The sequence below is a fragment of the Oncorhynchus mykiss genome, chromosome 21, assembly GCF_057628025.1.
Source record: "Oncorhynchus mykiss isolate SJ-2025 chromosome 21, ASM5762802v1, whole genome shotgun sequence".
Taxonomy (NCBI): domain Eukaryota; kingdom Metazoa; phylum Chordata; class Actinopteri; order Salmoniformes; family Salmonidae; genus Oncorhynchus; species Oncorhynchus mykiss.
The window spans coordinates 32,639,704-32,657,744 of NC_143042.1; the positions used below are offsets into that span (position 1 = coordinate 32,639,704).

Consider the following 18,041-nt stretch of genomic DNA (forward strand, 5'->3'; position numbering starts at 1 on the left):
TTAATTGCCCCTCCATGTTGCACACAATAAGCTTCCATTTCTCCTCTCACACTGGGATTTTTGGATGAATTAAGATGAAATCGTTAACCATTTTACTTTATTTGGCACTTAATATAGCCATTTTTATTTAATATTTTGAGATGGGAAAATGTGCTGTTTATTAAGTTGAACATGGCTCTATATAACTGAATGTTAAATTATGTGAAATAAACTTACATTACCGAAATGGGACTGATTTCGTGGAACGACCCAGTGACCTTTGAAGTGATCAATATGTTTAATATGGGGGATACATCAGGTGCTACGTCAGGCTATATGTTGTAGTAACCTCGTATGATCCAGGCTTACTATAAAATCCCTACACCCTTTTTCATTTTCCTGTCTGTGCATGTGTTGCTGATGAGGCTGGTTTATGCCATTTGCCCTCAGCCAGTCGTTAGTTACAATAGGCAACATGTAGTAAGCCTTTTGTGACCTGTTTTTGCAAGAACACTAACAATGTAATAACCATTTATTGGAAGCAGGCCTCAAATTTATCCTCAATCTATGTGTTGCTGAAGCTGGTTAGTAAGGATGTGAGCATTTTGGGTGATCTTAATGGTTCGCCTGGGCAAGGTGTGTGCTGTCCTGCTCCAGGGTTGAGCTTACTGACTGCTTCCTCAAATCTGCAAAATAAACACACCGGCTCTATTTCATTAACAGAACGAGACTCGGAAGCTAGCGAACATCCGTATTCTCTCTCGTGCTGTGAGCTAGCTAGCGGAAGAGTCAGTCCCATCCGTATAAAAACAACGTCAATTCTTAAACACGTTGCCGCCACACAGATTTTGTCGACATTCAGAAAGGAAGCATATTTGATCCGTCATCTAGCGGGAAGGAAACTGGGTTGAGTGGAGACTAAAATGGAAAAGCACTCGGTTGGAGGAGGAGATAGCCCTGCGCTGCCGGGAGTACCGAATCGAAACAACCAGCCACGAACGCTGGCCAACTCTGGATCGACACAGGCTAGCGTGGAGACATTGGACAGGTGAATATATAGCTTTTCCGGTCTCGCTACAAAACTGTTACTAGCTACACTGTTATGATGGATTTTGCACTGGACAGTAGAAATATAAGAGCGAATTTCCCTTTCGTGGCTGCAGTTGTTAGACATGGCTTGTCATATGTTGTTACAAAGCGTTTAGAATGTTACTACAGCGTTAGTTGTGTGTGTATTGGCTCTTGGGCGGTGTCGTGTATAGGCCTATCGTTGTAGAAATGTGACTTGCTCTTTCCTAGGCAATAGCCTGCCTGCATGCATCATTTAGGTACTTGTTTGACATATGTTGTTAGTGTTGTTTTCAACGAGTTTAACGTTAATCCTCAAAGCGTTTAATTGTGCTGTAACATGCAGTAAATGCATTGTAAGCTACCGTGTCTCTTGTGTATTTCGGCATTCGGCAACGAGAGCGCCAGATGGGCGTAGGGGATTTGTGCTAGTAATGGGTCGGGAACTGAATCGCATCGGTGTAAGAGCCGTTCATTTGGCTCCCTGATTTTTCACACTGCCTTTTGAGCTCAAAAGATTTTCTACAGATAAATTACAAAATAATGAGGATGAATCCTCACTGCACAAACAATAAATAGTGGGGAGAGCAAGTCAATCTGGTCCACGCTCTTTTTTTGCAGTGTGAAAAACGTAATATTCCATATTTGGCCAGTTAAAAATGTATTTGAATGCGCATTTCACGAGCTGACATAATGGCAGACTTTTGGGCTTCACATTGGAGATTAGTATTTTTTTTTGTTTTGTTCTATGTTAAAGCATTTTGAATAAAGAGCCGTTTGGGAGCCAAATGAGCCGGCTCGCCGAAAAGACTCGGAATGCCCATCACTAATCTGTGCCAAGTGAACACGCCCCTGTTATAAAGTAGTGGCTTTGCCCAGCAGGAATCAGCCTAACCGCGACCTATTTTTGCCCAGATGTTGCAAACAGGCTTTTTTTTAATGTGATGCAGCCTACTACTGTGTGTGACTGACTGCCTACCTCTGGTATCTCTTAAACATTGCTCTCTCTCTCCCTCCCTTGAAACCACTATTGAGCCCTCTGTCCCCCTCTGTCTGTCTCTTTGTTTTTGTGGCCCCTTGTCCCTCTCTCCTTTGAACTCTCTCTCTGACTATTCCCTCATGTCTTTCTCTCCCTCTCTTTCTGTATATCCCCCATATTCCTTTGTCTATCTGTGTGTGTCTCTCTGTCTCTCTCTCTCTGTCTCTGTCTTTCTGTATGTCCCCTATATACCTTCGTCTGTCTGTTTCTCTCTCTCCCTTCATCCCTCGCCCAGTCCTACAGGTTCTCATGTGGAGTGGTGTAAGCAGCTGATAGCAGCCACCATCTCCAGCCAGATATCATCCATAACCCCAGACACTGCATCCAGAGACTTCAAGGTGGGGGAAACACGCGTGGTTGGTCGCACGCACAAGCACTGACGCGCTCACACACGGTCGCACGCACAAGCACTGACGCGCTCACACACGGTCGTATGCATTAGCACTGATACGCACACGCACACACACACTTGCTGTTTGTAATAGCAGGCTTATAACAACACACACGAATGCGCAGACAATAACAGGTTTAGACACCCACGTCATAACCTGTGTTTTCTGACTGACAGGTTGGGAGAAGGACAGATCTCCCAAGGGTAAGGTTAACCATAGCAGCAGCAGTGTTGCTTGTGTGTGTGCGCTCTATGTACCCTGGGTCAGGTGATTTGGGTAGTCTTCCTATGCTGAGTCTTTTCTATAGCAACTGACGTAGTCATGCAATGTCATTCTTTTTGTAAAGGCCACAGTCAACCTTTTTGTCTGTCTCTCTCTTTGCACCATTCAGAAAGCATTATTTTAGTTATTTTAGTTTCTGTATTGAGGTTGTAGCTTTTGTGTTCAGCGGGTCAATGCTTCTCTCACCGTCTGCTGCAGCTTTGCCATCCGGTGATACACCACTGTTCAGGGGTCTTCTAGGCCTATCCTTTAGCTCTGTGTGTTTTGTGTATGTGAGTGTTAACCCGGAGTGTGTGTGTGTAGTAACTTGGTGTGTGCGGTTGTCTGTAACCAACAGGTGTCCAAGAGGCCTGTTCTCAGGGTAAGATTTGAAGGCTGGTGGCCACCCAACAGCCTTTTTAACATTCCTAGGTTACCTTAGTACTTGACAACCTGTCAAGGAGTGTGTAAAGTACAGTGTGTTTCTTTGTGATTACCTATATATCGTTTATTTGTGATGTTCTACAGCTATTTTTATGGTTGTCAGCTAGTTCTTTGTGTAGTAGTTTGTAGGAGCTGTCATGCTGTTTGTACCTGTAGATATTACTTTCAAGGATAAAGAGACTGCGGGTCTACAGCCTTCAAGGTCAAGGCCAGCGTTTCCCAAACCAGAGGTCGCGACCCCATGTGGGCTCGCCTGATTTAAAAATGGGGTCGCGAGAGAAAGTCCGAAATATATTTTTCTGTTGCACTTCATTCATAGAACCCTGGTTTCGTCAGTAGTCTCCGGTAGCCACTAGATATGGTTGTAATAAACAGAGCAGTTTCTGTTTACTTCCTACAAATGTGGCTCTATCGTTTCTAAATCAAACTGGGGGGAAAATAATAGAATCAATAACCAATCATCTTTTTATTAGAGTAAGGTAAATGCCGGATAAAAAAATGTCATGACAGGCCTGATGGAAACAGCAAATTTGTCGCTTAACTTTCCAAATGTCAACAACAACAAAAAATGTGTCGGTAAAATGTATTATGTGTGGAATCGCCTTCATGCGCAAATATTGATATAATAACCATCATATCGAAGTGAACTTGGAGTCACATGATAATGTGTTGTGGTCCTCCCACTACGACTCGTGAAAGCGTGCAGTTTATTAAGGCTGCAGATGAAGTAAGTTACTTCCCAGGGTGGTGAAAGTGCACAGTGATGAGCTTGATGCTCCTTTCCAATAACTCTAGAGGGTTTTATTCTGGTGACATGATGATAGATGCTTGACTGCCGTTTGACAAATAAAAAGAATCTCGCTCTTTTGTCCATAATAATCTTATCGTGAAGTAGGCTATACCCACACTGTATCTGTGAGCTGTTGGCTAGAGCACACGTGGCAATACCAGAGAGGACACACTCTCGCTATACAACGCAACAATTTGTGTGGCAAAACCATCAGTGGAATTTAGTGGGCTCCCGAGTGGCGCAGCAGTCTAAGGCACTGCATCTCAATGCTAGAGGCGTCACTACAGACCTTGGTTTGATTCCAGGCTGTATCACAACCGGCCGCGATTGGGAGTCCCATAGGGCGGTGCACAATTGGCCCAGCGTCCTCCGGGGTAGGGTTTGGCCGGGGTAGGCCGTCATTGTAAATAAGAATTTGTTCTTAACTGATTTGCCTAGTTAAACAAGTCAATTTGATGTAAGCACTTCTCTGGTGGGAAAATGTACATATTGTTTTATGCAGATTTTAGAATGTTCTCATTAAAATCTATTGCCAATTGGATGGAAACCAGGCTAATGATGATGTTCTTTTATACACAGAAGATCCTACAAACACATTAACTGATGATCTTCTCAACTTCTCTATACCATTTCTGATGCATTTGTCATTTCCAACCATACTTCCTACATATTGGAATGCTGTCAAAAGTACTGTCAGACTGATTTGCAATATACTAAACATTAGCCGTTGATTACATCACCTTTTTTTTCCATAGCGAGGTTGTGGCTTTGCTCCCTTCTTCACTTCCTGTTAGAACTCTACTGACTAACTATTCTAATTGATCCACAGTGCTTCACGTCCGTGACCTCAAAGACCCTTTTATCAACCTCTCTGCCACTTCTGCATTCTCTCTTTCTCTCACGTTCTCGCTCTCATTTTCTCTTTCCTCATTTTCTCTCTTGTTCTCTCACGATAACTTGCAACTGTAAGAGAATTAACTCTTCCCTTCGCTCTCTCTTTCTCTGCTTCCACGCTTGCCTTGCCTCCCATCTTGGTCCAGGACTTTATGGAAAGGGGACATTGTTACCAAGGCGATAGTGACTCTGCGCTTCCCCCCCACGCTTTGGCAAGTTTCGCTCTCTGTCCATCACTCCCTCCATCCCTTTCTCCTGCCCCTTCGGCCTCCTCTGTTCCTTATCTACTGCTGCCTCTTTCCCTATTCCTCTGCCTCTTTCGCTCTCTCTCTTTCCCCCCGCTCTCTCCATTCCTTCTTTTCCACCTACAACCTTCGTTTCATTATCCTTCTGCCTCCCCCTCTCTTTGGCTGTGTAGCTGTAGCTCGGACAGTGAGAAATGGTTCAGCTTAGAACCAGAAGTTCTGTTGAGAGTTCTAGATCTCTGAGATGGCTCTATGGTTCTATGTTCTAGGCTCTCAGAGACGGAACCAAGCAGGTGCAGATGGACGAGGTTCCACTGGTTCCGGGAGAGACCGTCAAGGCTGTGGGTGGGCATCCATTCTGTGTCTCTGTCTTCTGTCGCGCCCACGTTCTCTCGCATCCAGCCACTACTTTTCTGTGTGCCTCTCCCTCTCTCTCCCTCTAGATCTCTTTTTCTCCATTTGGACTTATTTTCCCATTTTCTATACCTTTCTGTTTTCCTCTCTCTTGTTTTCAGCCTATTATGAGAGGAGCTCTAGTTGTTAACATGTTTCTGTTTGTTTTTTGTTTTTTTGTTTGTCCCCTCAGCCAAGGATGTGATGTACATCTGTCCCTTCACTGGCTTGGTGACAGGAACCCTCACCAGCACCGACTATAAACTATACTTTGTCAGCCTGGAGAGGGTAAGAGCACCCACATACACTCTCAGGTTTGACCCTCGTTCACCCAATTCTTTATTTAAAACTTTTATATGTGAACTTCCCCATCCTGTTCCCGTCTCATTCCCGTCCCATTCTCATCCCACTATTTTCCCAGGATACTCCCTTCATCCTGGATGTGAACCTGGGAGCGATCAGTCGTCTCGAGACCATCAGTGTCCAGAGTCATGGAGAGAACACACAGGGCATGGAGATAGTCTGTAAGGTGAGAAAGCACACCCTACTACTGTTATAAAGCCTGTTTATTAAGCCTGCACAAGGCTGTTATAAGCAGTCATAACAACCGCCATCAGTGGCCAGAGTCATGGAGGGAACACATAGGACATGGAGATATTCTGTAAGGTAAGAGAGAATTACAACCCAGGAGTTACACACACACGTAGTATTCTCTGTTAAAATGCATGTGCTTGCCCACAGGTTTACGAATTGTGTATGAGAGTTGAAGGAAGGATTGTTGGAAGATCTGGTTTCATTTGTATTCATAGATTTTACTTATAAAAACTCTTCTCTCTCTCCCCTTTCTCTCTCTCTCTACCTCCATCAGGACATGCGTAGTCCCCGGTTTGCCTATAAGAAGGAGGACGCCAGCCAACCAGAGATAGTGGAGGTTCTAACAAAACACACCTTCCCCCTATCAAATGGCCTGGTAAGACGCAATATGGGTTGTGATCTTAGTTAAAATCCTTGCTTGTTCATTTGTTGAGACCTGTCACTTACTCTCCCTGTTTTTATCCCTTTGTAGCCCTTGTTTGCCTTCCTGTATAAGGAGAAGTTTCTTGTGGACGGATGGAAGGTGTACGATCCCATATCTGAGTACAAGAGACAGGTAACCATGGTTGATATTAGCTAAGAGAACAGATGAGAAATAGTATGTAACCATGGTTGATATTAGCTAAGAGAACAGATGAAATAGTATGTAACCATGGTTGATATTAGCTAAGAGAACAGATGAGAAATAGTATGTAACCATGGTTGATATTAGCTAAGAGAACAGATGAAATAGTATGTAACCATGGTTGATATTAGCTAAGAGAACAGATGAAATAGTATGTAACCATGGTTGATATTAGCTAAGAGAACAGATGAAATAGTATGTAACCATGGTTGATATTAGCTAAGAGAACAGATGAAATAGTATGTAACCATGGTTGATATTAGCTAAGAGAACAGATGAAATAGTATGTAACCATGGTTGATATTAGCTAAGAGAACAGATGAAATAGTATGTAACCATGGTTGATATTAGCTAAGAGAACAGATGAAATAGTATGTAACCATGGTTGATATTAGCTAAGAGAACAGATGAGAAATAGTATGTAACCATGGTTGATATTAGCTAAGAGAACAGATGAGAAATAGTATGTAACCATGGTTGATATTAGCTAAGAGAACAGATGAGAAATAGTATGTAACCATGGTTGATATTAGCTAAGAGAACAGATGAGAAATAGTATGTAACCATGGTTGATATTAGCTAAGAGAACAGATGAAATAGTATGTAACCATGGTTGATATTAGCTAAGAGAACAGATGAAATAGTATGTAACCATGGTTGATATTAGCTAAGAGAACAGATGAAATAGTATGTAACCATGGTTGATATTAGCTAAGAGAACAGATGAAATAGTATGTAACCATGGTTGATATTAGCTAAGAGAACAGATGAAATAGTATGTAACCATGGTTGATATTAGCTAAGAGAACAGATGAAATAGTATGTAACCATGGTTGATATTAGCTAAGAGAACAGATGAAATAGTATGTAACCATGGTTGATATTAGCTAAGAGAACAGATGAAATAGTATGTAACCATGGTTGATATTAGCTAAGAGAACAGATGAAATAGTATGTAACCATGGTTGATATTAGCTAAGAGAACAGATGAAATAGTATGTAACCATGGTTGATATTAGCTAAGAGAACAGATGAAATAGTATGTAACCATGGTTGATATTAGCTAAGAGAACAGATGAAATAGTATGTAACCATGGTTGATATTAGCTAAGAGAACAGATGAAATAGTATGTAACCATGGTTGATATTAGCTAAGAGAACAGATGAAATAGTATGTAACCATGGTTGATATTAGCTAAGAGAACAGATGAAATAGTATGTAACCATGGTTGATATTAGCTAAGAGAACAGATGAAATAGTATGTAACCATGGTTGATATTAGCTAAGAGAACAGATGAAATAGTATTCCTGATTTTCCAACATTAGAAAATCAGAACATTTCTGTGTAATTGGAGAAATCCCTTGAGATTTATTTGCTTTGAGTCTCGAAGTCCTTTTGAAAGGGTTCATGTAAGACTAACGTATATGTAATGGATAAATGCAGACGTTTCGGTACATTACTTTGGAAGTAATGGACAACTTATCACACGTTTACCGGAAGAAATAACATGTTTTAAATTCTATTTTCAGTTGGATATGTGAATACACACCTTCAAATTTTTTCCACTAAATCTGGTGGTTGTTAGTTCCAGTGGCGATTTTAGCATGTAAATCTTGGCGGGGCAAAAAAACGTGGAATACATACCAGCAAAGCCACAACACATCACTAAACAATACATTAATTGAACTAGAACGGTAATAAACGGTGCCCACAAACTGTTAGGGCCTAGATAAAGCTGTCCCAACAGCAGTCCCCACACCTTACCACTGCTACACCTGGCTATCAGCGGAGCCTTGTTTGGCAGTCAAACAGTTAATTCAGCCTCATTTACTTCCTTTAAAAAAAAACATAGCTGATGTGGTTTCTGCTGACAATTGAGATGTACAAACTATGGCATAAGGGGACGGCAAGCGGATAAGAGACAATCCATCATTTTGATTAAGACATTAATGAGCGAGCTGGGATGGACGTAGTCAGTCAATATAACTATTTGTTCAGCACTTTTGAAATGTACAGCAACATAATTCAGAACATGGACTGTTCCTAGTGTCCTTCCTGTACACCAATTCAGAACCGTAAGATAAATAAAGGGGGCATATAAGCAAACAACGAAAGCTCTTACAATATTCAATGATTACATTTCTCTAAAACAGGTTATAGGCTACATGTGCACCACAAGTCAGAACAAATAGGCAAATTAAGAGGTGAAAATAGACCAAATTATTAGGGTGATAAACATGGGCTACTAACAGCTTACTACACAACATACACTTAGTATTACTTTCTTAGCTAAAGTATGCATATCAAATAATTAATGCAATAGCATACAAGACATTTTTGGAAACACTTTCTTGTGCTGTGTCACTTGAACAGGAAGGTGGCGCGGCGGCCCTTCGTTGGCAAATTCTGTCATTAAACTTTTTTACAATTCTGATTTGGATGAAAGTTCAAAACGTATTTTCCCAGTCGTAGCTCGTTCCCAGTTGTCTTGAACTCTCTGAAGTCAGATTTTGCAGTTCCGAGTTAAGTTGTTTTGAGCGCGGCATTGACAGCATGGCCAATGTTGAATGTTTATCATTTTAAACTAAGAAAAGAGACCCTTAATCCTAGACTTTGGACCACACAGCTACTCCACTGAATAGCAGGCTAATGATTTTGCAATGCTTGCATTTAGTCACACTGATTCCTTCCAAACCACTCATTTGTTGAATTTGCGATTTCCAACTTGTTGTGTAATGTTTATGGCCAATGAGCACCGATATGTTTTATCTATAATTTCTCTTCATATGACAAGGATTAAAAAGGATTTGCCAGTAGAGTGTTGATTCATGAGGATAACTGCTGGCTAGGATTTTGAAAGTATGATGTTGACATGATCAGTCTAATCAAAGCTACTGTAGATATGTGATTTGATGTCATTTTATCTGTGGCCAATAACTTTGAGCCTTCTTGGATGGGCACTTCTAATGTAACTCTATGACGGCACCCAAGGGGCTAGAATTTTTTTGCTCTACTCTTAGACTTGGCGGTGACGCTGTCCCCTTGAGTGACAGAACACTGAGCCAATCACAGCACAACGCTCAGTGTCTTCTTGTCAGGACTTTGTTCATTACGAGGATATCATTCACATTGCATATCAAAAACTAGGCTAGAAGCTAGCTAAATAGTTTGTTGCCAGGAAACATGCCAATGTGACAACTGAATTCAACAATATCAGTTGCTGAAAACCACTGGTCAAACTACAAATATGTGGGAGGATTTGACAGCATAGCGCCACTTGCGTCATGACTGCAACATTGAAGGACCGAGGACATTCGTGTTCATCCCATTACTCGCCACGTTAGGTCATCAGATGTCTCTGCAAAAACAAACAAATGAATGCTAGCTAGCTACGTTTTTTTCCCTCGTTCGGCCTGCGTTTACAATGTATCCGATATCCGTTTGTGTGGATGTTGGTTTCGCGTTCTGTAACTTTGTAGCAAGGATGGTCTTGCGTGTGCAGTGTATCTATCCCAGAGACATCCAACTGTCCCGTATATCTGTTTTTAATGCCCATTTCTAGAATGCCCTTCTTGCCAATCAGAAAACAGTCTTAAACAATGCTGTAGTCAAAGAACTGATGAATGAACTGTTGCTCACTACATTTAGAAGCTCTTGTATTCCTGCTCTCCCCACACCAGGGTCTTCCCAACGAGAGTTGGGCCATCAGTAAGATGAACAGTAGTTATGAGGTGTGTGACACCTACCCTGCCCTGCTGGTCATCCCCACTAGCATCAAGGATGACGACCTCAAACGAGTTGTGGCCTTCAGGGCCAGGCACCGCATACCGGTACGTCTGGGGACGTGTGGGGGGGGGGGGGTGTATGTGTAAAAAAAAAACATGTAAAAAAAGATATGTGGTTTTACCTCTTGGTGCTAGCTGTGTGTATACTGTGTACATGTTTAAATGTGCTGTTATTTTGAAAGTTACCTGGAAAGTTTCCTCAACTTTTCTTCCTTATGCCGAAACTTACCTTGTACCCCGCTAGGTGTTTACCATAAATCCACCCAGAGAGCCAGGCCGCTATAGTCGTTAGCAGCCAGCTAACTCCTTCCTTCCTTGCTTGTTCTCTCTCTCCTTCCTCTTCTTTAGGTATTGTCATGGATCCACCCGGAGAGCCAGGCCACTATAGTCGTTAGCAGCCAGCTAACTCCTTCCTTCCTTGCTTGTTCTCTCTCTCCTTCCTCTTCTTTAGGTATTGTCATGGATCCACCCGGAGAGCCAGGCCACTATAGTCCGTAGCAGTCAGCCTTTAGTGGGACCCTCTGACCGGCGCTGTAAGGAGGATGAAAGATACCTCCAGACCATCATGGATGCTAACGCACAGTCTCACAAACTCACCATATTTGACGCCCGACAGAGCAGCGTGGCAGACAACAACAAGGTGATCTATTGCAATTTAAGACCGATGTCGTCAACTGGAGACCGTGATGTAAGCATTGGTGTTCAAGCTAAGTTTGACTTGAATCTCAGCTATGTTTCTATATCACGACGTGTTTTATGGTGACCGTAAAGGGACGGTATGGTAAATGTCTGGTATGTACGGTGTTTTGAGCAATTTTGGTGAATGTCCTGTAACTGTGTCTGCCTGTTTTAGGAGGTCACTCTTATGTCACACCACCAGCTCTCCAAGGGCTATTGATTACTTTGTGTCTGTTTCCATCTCTTCTCAATCCTACCCTCTCCCTTTTTCATTTTCTTTTTTTTCTCTTCTTGCTTTTCTTTACTCCCTTAACGTTTTCTCTTGTTTTTCTTTTGCCACTCCTCCTTTTTTCCGCTCTGCTAAATGACCTTTCCACCCCTCTCTCCCCCAGGCTAAGGATGGTGGTTATGAGAGTGAGAGTTTCTATCCCAACGTGGAACTCAACTTCCTGGAGATCCCCAACATCCACGTGATGAGGGAGTCACTGAGGAAACTGAAAGAAGTGGTCTACCCTAGTACAGACGAGGCCCACTGGCACTCTGCCGTCGACCAGACACACTGGCTAGAGTACATGCGGGTGAGGACTCTCTCTCTCTCGCTCTCTCTTGCCCTCTCTCGTTCACACGCACATACAGACACACTAGCTCAAGGGAGAGAGACGGATACGCACACAACACATTTTCACAAGTCCTTACATACCCCCCCCCCCCAGGTCCTCCTTGCGGGTGCAGTGCGTATAGCTGACAAGCTGGAGTCTGGTAAAACCTCTGTGGTGGTCCACTGTAGTGATGGGTGGGACCGGACAGCCCAGCTCACCTCTCTGGCCATGCTGATGCTGGACAGCCACTACCGCACCCTCAGGGGCTTCCAGGTGAGTAAAAGGTGATGGGGAAATGGGGAGGAAGAGAATGTTTAAGGGCTGGAGAGGGGACGGCCACTACCGCACCCTCAGGGGCTTCCAGGTGAGAAGGAAGGTTGGGAGGGAAGGAAGGGAAGAGAAGAGGGAGAGCAGACTGTGGTGAGTGAGGAAGGGAAACCTTTGTCTCTCGTCATTTGTGTTATAAGTAAAGTATAAGAGGTGTGTCTTCTCAGGTGCTGCTGGAGAAGGAGTGGATCAGCTTCGGACACAAGTTTGCCGCGGTGAGGAGTGTGTGTGATGTGTCCGCATTGTTTCTTGTGTGTTTTCTTAAAGGTGTGTGTGTGTGTGTGTGCGTGCGCGCGCATGTGTGTTTAATAACCTGTGTGGGTGTGTTTCTCAGCGTGTGGGCCATGGGGATGAGAACCATGCCAACTCGGAGAGATCACCTCTCTTCATCCAATTTATAGACTGTGTCTGGCAGATGACCCGACAGGTGAGTGTTACACAGAGACGCACGCACAGACCGACACAAACACACACAGTACGTACATGTAGACACACATCTGGTGAGATTTCCCTGCTACACACACACACACACAGGTAATTGTGTAATAATTGTGTAGTTATACTCAATCTGTCTTTCTGTCTCTTTATTTGTTCAAAGTTCCCTGCAGCATTTGAGTTCAATGAGTTGTTCCTAATCACCATTCTGGACCACCTCTACAGCTGCCTCTTTGGTACGTTCCTCTACAACAGCGAACAGGAGAGAGTCGTCAATGTAAGTATCATTTCTTCACCGGCGGGGGTGGGAGGCTGAGTGTTACAGTCCTCAGCTGGTCTCTTACAGTAAAACTGTCTATGGAATGTTAATTGATTCCTGACCATCTGTCTCTTCTTCTTCCTCCACAGGAAGTCCAGACCAAGACAGTCTCTTTATGGTCCTACATCAACAGTCAACCAGAGGACTTCACCAACCCGTTCTATGTGGACTATGAGCACCACGTCCTGTACCCTCTGGCTAGTGTTCGACACCTGGAGCTGTGGACCGGGTATTATGTGCGATGGAACCCCCGTATGAGGCCACAGGTAGGGGTGGTAGTGCGCTTGGTGAGTGATTGAGGGAGGGAGGGAGGTCTGAAATCTGTCTTGCCTACTACTTACATAAACTGCTTACTGTGTACCAATCGTACTATATTCTATTTAGAAAAACTAGATTTGAAAAAGATATATATTTTAGAATAAGGCTGTAACGTAACAAAATGTGGGAAAAGCGAAGGGGTCTGAATGCTTTCCAAACGCGTTGTATGTTTGTGTATATCGTACTAACCATGTCTCTCTCTCCCCATCAGATGCCAGTGCACCAGAACCTGAAGGAGTTGTTGTTCCTGAAAGCTGAGTTACAGAGGAAGGTTGAAGAGTTACAGAGAGAAGCATCTTCATCACACGGCTCTCTTTCCTCTTCATCAGAACACACATCATCACCCTCACACAGCGGGGGCACGCCCCTACACACCACCGTCTGAATACACACACATACCCCTACCAACACATTTGTCTTTGTATTCCCCTATTTTTCCATAAGTGTTTTTTATCATAGAGAAAATAAGTACACACTTGAAACAAAGTTTCGTTCTTGGTTGTATTCAAATAAGATATAGGGTAATGTAATTGTTGAAAGAAATATTACAGTATTGAGAGAAATGCACCATAATATTTTGTCGAACGTTGAAAGTGTAAATATAAATAGATGTAACTAATATATTTATACCTACCAAAAGTATACTCTTTACGGATGACAACAATTTCTAATTGAGTTGAATTCATATTTCTAAACTATCAACAGCACTTCTTAACTGCCACATTCCAGTAAGCATGTATTATCAACTCAATGGCAGCCTATTCCCTATAGGTCCCGGTCAAAAGTAGTGCACTATGTCGGGAATAGGGTGCCATTTGGAGTGTAGACTGAATAAGATCTCTATCTCTCTGTACTAACTTAACCTGATCCAGCTGTGCCATAACTATTCCTCTCTTCCTGTCCGTCCGTTTAATGTGCCCTGACTGGAGGTTTACCTTTTTGTGTATGTTGTGTTCCTATCAACACGTTCCATTGAAAGTCTCTGTGCACGTGTTTTTTTTTTACGTCATTTTTTTCCTATTCAATGTGTTTCATTTCTATGCAATGGTGATATCCATATGATCTGTATTATATCTTGTATTCTTGTTATCTTTGGTATTCCTTTGTGACTTTTCTTTCATTGTGGTGACGCCAAATCCTTATTTTAGGTTACCATTTGCACCAAGATGCTCTCCTTGCCCTCTGCCGACGTTAATCAATGGTAATGTGGTCTGAGCTCATATCCCCTTTGTGGCTTTGAAGACACACTGCAGCAATACTGACATCCTGTGATACCCATATCCTTTTCCTTGAGGAATAGATCAATATCATTTAAGTCTAACTAACCTTAATGTCTTTGATATTATGTATGGTTCCTACTGTATTATGGTGGTTGTAACTGTTTCCTGTGTCATGTGATGGTTATAACCACTGTTTCCTGTGTCAAGCTTATGTTCTCATTACTGTGCTGCAACTTCATTGAACTTTTCTGTGGTAAATGTGATTATTTTCCAATTATTGTAACCTATTGTTTTTCTCTTAGTTATTTTTTTAGGTTGACATGGTCAAATAACTCAAGAATAGATTGGTAACATATTTTCTAATTTGGCACACAAAACCTAGAGGCCATGAGTAACTTGATAAATAAATAAAACATGTCACCAACTGGCCTATAGGTGGCGCTGTTATAAGCAGTCTCACTTACCCGCTCATATCCGTCGCCCCGTTTGACCTAGAGACTTTGAAACATTGTACATAGGTGAACAAATTTGCTTCAAGGACCCATAAGGTCAGGATTGATTTTCCTCCATCTTGAAAATGTACAAATAACACCAAATTCGGTATGTAGGCCCATCTTTTAACTTTGCTTGAGAAACGCTAAAGTACATTGCGTCAAACTCATTCCACGGAGGGCTGAGTGTCGGCAGGTTTTCGCTCCACCCTTGTACTTGATTGATGAATTAAGGTCACTAATTAAGGGGCGGCGGGTAGCCTAATGGTTAGAGCGTGGGGCCAGTAATTGAAAGGTTGCGGGATCGAATCCCGAGCTCACAAGGTAAAAATCTGTGGTGAGCATGGCAGTTAACCCAGGCGCCGAAGACGTGGATGTCTATTAAGACAGCCCCACCGCACGCACCTCTGATTAAGATGGGTTGGGTTAAATGCGGAAGACACATTTCAGTTGAATACATTGTTGGACAACTGACTCGGCATCCCTCTTTCCCTTTATTAAGGAACCTGGTGGTCTTAATTGAACGGAAAAACCAAAACCCTGCAGACACTCGGCCCTCTGTTTGATACCCCTGATTGGTTAAGAGATGGCTGAGTTATTGATAAATCAGGAAATTTGATTTTATTTATATCCTTTGTAAATCCACTCCACAATGGCCTGGAATCAACTGGAAATGTTAAGTTTGGCATTGAAATTACATTTTTTAACTATGCATCAAATAATCATAAATCTTCTCATGGACTAAAAGTCAGAAACTCAATTTGGTATTTGGACTCACAATAGTGCCTAAGGAGTTTGAGAAATAGTATTAGCACATATTGTGCATATTGTGCATTAGCATATATGCTAAAAATACTTCATCTTCGTCTCCTGAACTATATGACTAAATGACACCAAATTGGTATCATATGAGACCAAATTGAATGTAGGCCCATAGTTTGAGAAAAGCTAAGGAATTGGTCAAAAGATGGCTGAGTTATTGACAAATCAAAAATCTGAGTTTGTGTACATTCAACTTGAAACTTGTCACTATTTTGGTATTCATATCTTAATTTGGTATTAATATTTTTAAAAACAAGGAAACTTTTAATAGCAAATATTTATTGAATATTCGAAACATACAATATACTTGCAGTGAAGCCGCTCAACAACTACATCATACCAGTCATTCAACAGATTCCCATTCAGAGCGACACACAGAAGCATCCAGGGTCAACGCCCTGCTCAAGGGCACGTTGGCCGATCTACCGCCAGGCCAAAAAACGTGAACCCGAACCCTCCAAGATCCCCCCCCCCCCACAGTTCCCCAATCAATAGCTGTCCCTCAACCATTCAAGACCCCTCCCAAGAACTACAATGAATCCCATTCCCCACCTCCAAGAATCCCCCAATGCACCAACAACCAAGAGAATGAACTAAAGAGAGAAAAAGGAAACAACACAAAGAATATAATAAAACCAAATAATACATTTTAAAAAAAGGACATCAAGGACAACTAAAATCCTAACAGCAATGCCAACTGTATATGTTTGTGTGTGTTCTTGTATGTGTTTATTTGAATGAGAGTGTGTATATGCATGTGGACAAACACCTGCGTGGCATCAGCCTCAGGCTGATTCAAATGTACTTTTTATTATGTTTCGATTATTCTATTATTTTATGCCCCAAATATTCAACATTTTGTTGGTGGCAAGATTCTTTGCATATGTAACACTAATGCTCAGAATCATCTGCAATCATATTCTCGTGAACCGTAACGGCAGATTCACTCAAGATGTTGTATTTACATCGTTACATCAGTCTAATGGTTTTGAGTAAAAATAGTTGCCGTATTCAGATATGGCCACACTGTACATATAGATGCACGTTAGCACATATGCTAATGCGAAAAATAATGGAAAAATCATCTTCTCGTGAACCATAAAGCCTGTCGCATGCTTCCCAGTCAAAACAGTTCGTGCAAATATTACGACAACATTTTGACGTTTCAAGTCAGTTTGGTAGTCAAGTCTACGCCCATTGATGGTCAACAGTACTACTAGTAGTAGGAGTGGGAACTATGGACGGGATTCTTCAATGAAGTGTTTTTTATTCAACGAGAGACAACTAGTTTTCATGAGAAAAAAACTCACTTGATAAATACTGCACCAAACATCCTAGTTAGATGTACAATTGCACGACTAAGACCAAAAATGTCAACATTAATTACAGAATTCTTGATTTAACTTAGGTTAATTCAGACTTTTTTTGAGGAAGTGTATACTGGCTATGTTGTTGCTATGGCGTCTGAAGAGGGACAAACAGTAATATTGTAGCTTCAAATGTCTTTTGGGGGCGTATGCCAGTCGCAGGAGTTTGCTTCACCCACACCAGGGCTATAAGAAATGAACCGGTGGACATGGGGCCATGGAATTTGGTATTTAAACCGTATGTATATGGGCCTTAGAAGCTGTGTGAATATTAATTCACGGCTACCTTTAAAAATAAAAAAAACATTTATTGAACATTTATCTAAATAGGCAAGTCATTAAGAGCAAAGTCTTATTTACAATGATGGCCTACACCAGCTAAACCTGGACGACGCTGCGGGTTGTGATATCACGGCCAGGTGTGATACAGCCTGGACCTTAGTTGGCCGCACCAGACCAGTTGGTGGGACTATAGATGTCAGTGGCACCATTGGATACTAGAGCAATAACTATTGGTCAGGCGGACTTTGCCTCATAAAAATGTGTCAGATTTAAATTATGCAGACAAACAATGTGAAATATTGCATATGGTTGCCATATTACGTGGGTGGAACATAGCCAAACCCTCCCCTAACCCGGATTTAGCTGGGCCAATTGTGCGACGCCTCATGGGTCTCCCGGTCACGTCCGGCTGTGAGGGGGTATGATCTTTAACCCTCTTTCTCACTCATCATTATTTTTTATTCATTCAGGATTATCCGTAATCATGGTAGCATCCACATTAATTTGGATTAGAAATATTTTATATTCTTATTTATAATAAAAGTGACTCAAATTACACTCAATTATTATTATTATCTTTTGGTGCTTCTGTGAATACTCTAAATGAATCCCAACCCCCTTGGAAACATGTCATATCTGCATATGAGCTAGCCTGAGTGCCTGTCTGTTTGT

The 18,041-nt window shown here is 42.1% G+C and overlaps 1 protein-coding gene across 8 annotated transcripts; it reads left to right on the plus strand.

Annotated features, from left to right (window-relative positions):
- Window positions 1–398: 398 nt before the first annotated feature.
- Window positions 399–14,681, plus strand: LOC110500344 (phosphatidylinositol-3-phosphate phosphatase MTMR1). 8 transcript variants are annotated; one of them, XR_016490279.1, is made up of 18 exons: window positions 403–1,027; window positions 2,322–2,424; window positions 2,655–2,681; window positions 3,098–3,121; window positions 5,382–5,457; window positions 5,699–5,793; window positions 5,927–6,034; window positions 6,374–6,475; window positions 6,572–6,655; window positions 10,407–10,556; window positions 10,963–11,151; window positions 11,582–11,767; window positions 11,903–12,061; window positions 12,283–12,330; window positions 12,450–12,542; window positions 12,776–12,827; window positions 12,959–13,135; window positions 13,399–14,681. XR_016490279.1 is itself a non-coding variant. In XM_090214432.1 (18 exons), exons 1-18 carry the CDS (start codon window positions 903–905, stop codon window positions 13,570–13,572), a joined length of 2,034 nt encoding a protein of 677 aa, XP_090070558.1. In that variant the 5' UTR covers window positions 403–902; the 3' UTR covers window positions 13,573–14,681. The 8 variants fall into 8 exon arrangements, 5 of the variants coding, with proteins under 5 accessions (XP_036813669.1, XP_090070558.1, XP_090070559.1 ...); XM_090214432.1 differs by having other exon boundaries at window positions 12,714–12,827; XM_090214433.1 differs by lacking the exon at window positions 3,098–3,121 and adding an exon at window positions 5,014–5,079 and having other exon boundaries at window positions 12,714–12,827.
- Window positions 14,682–18,041: the final 3,360 nt, after the last annotated feature.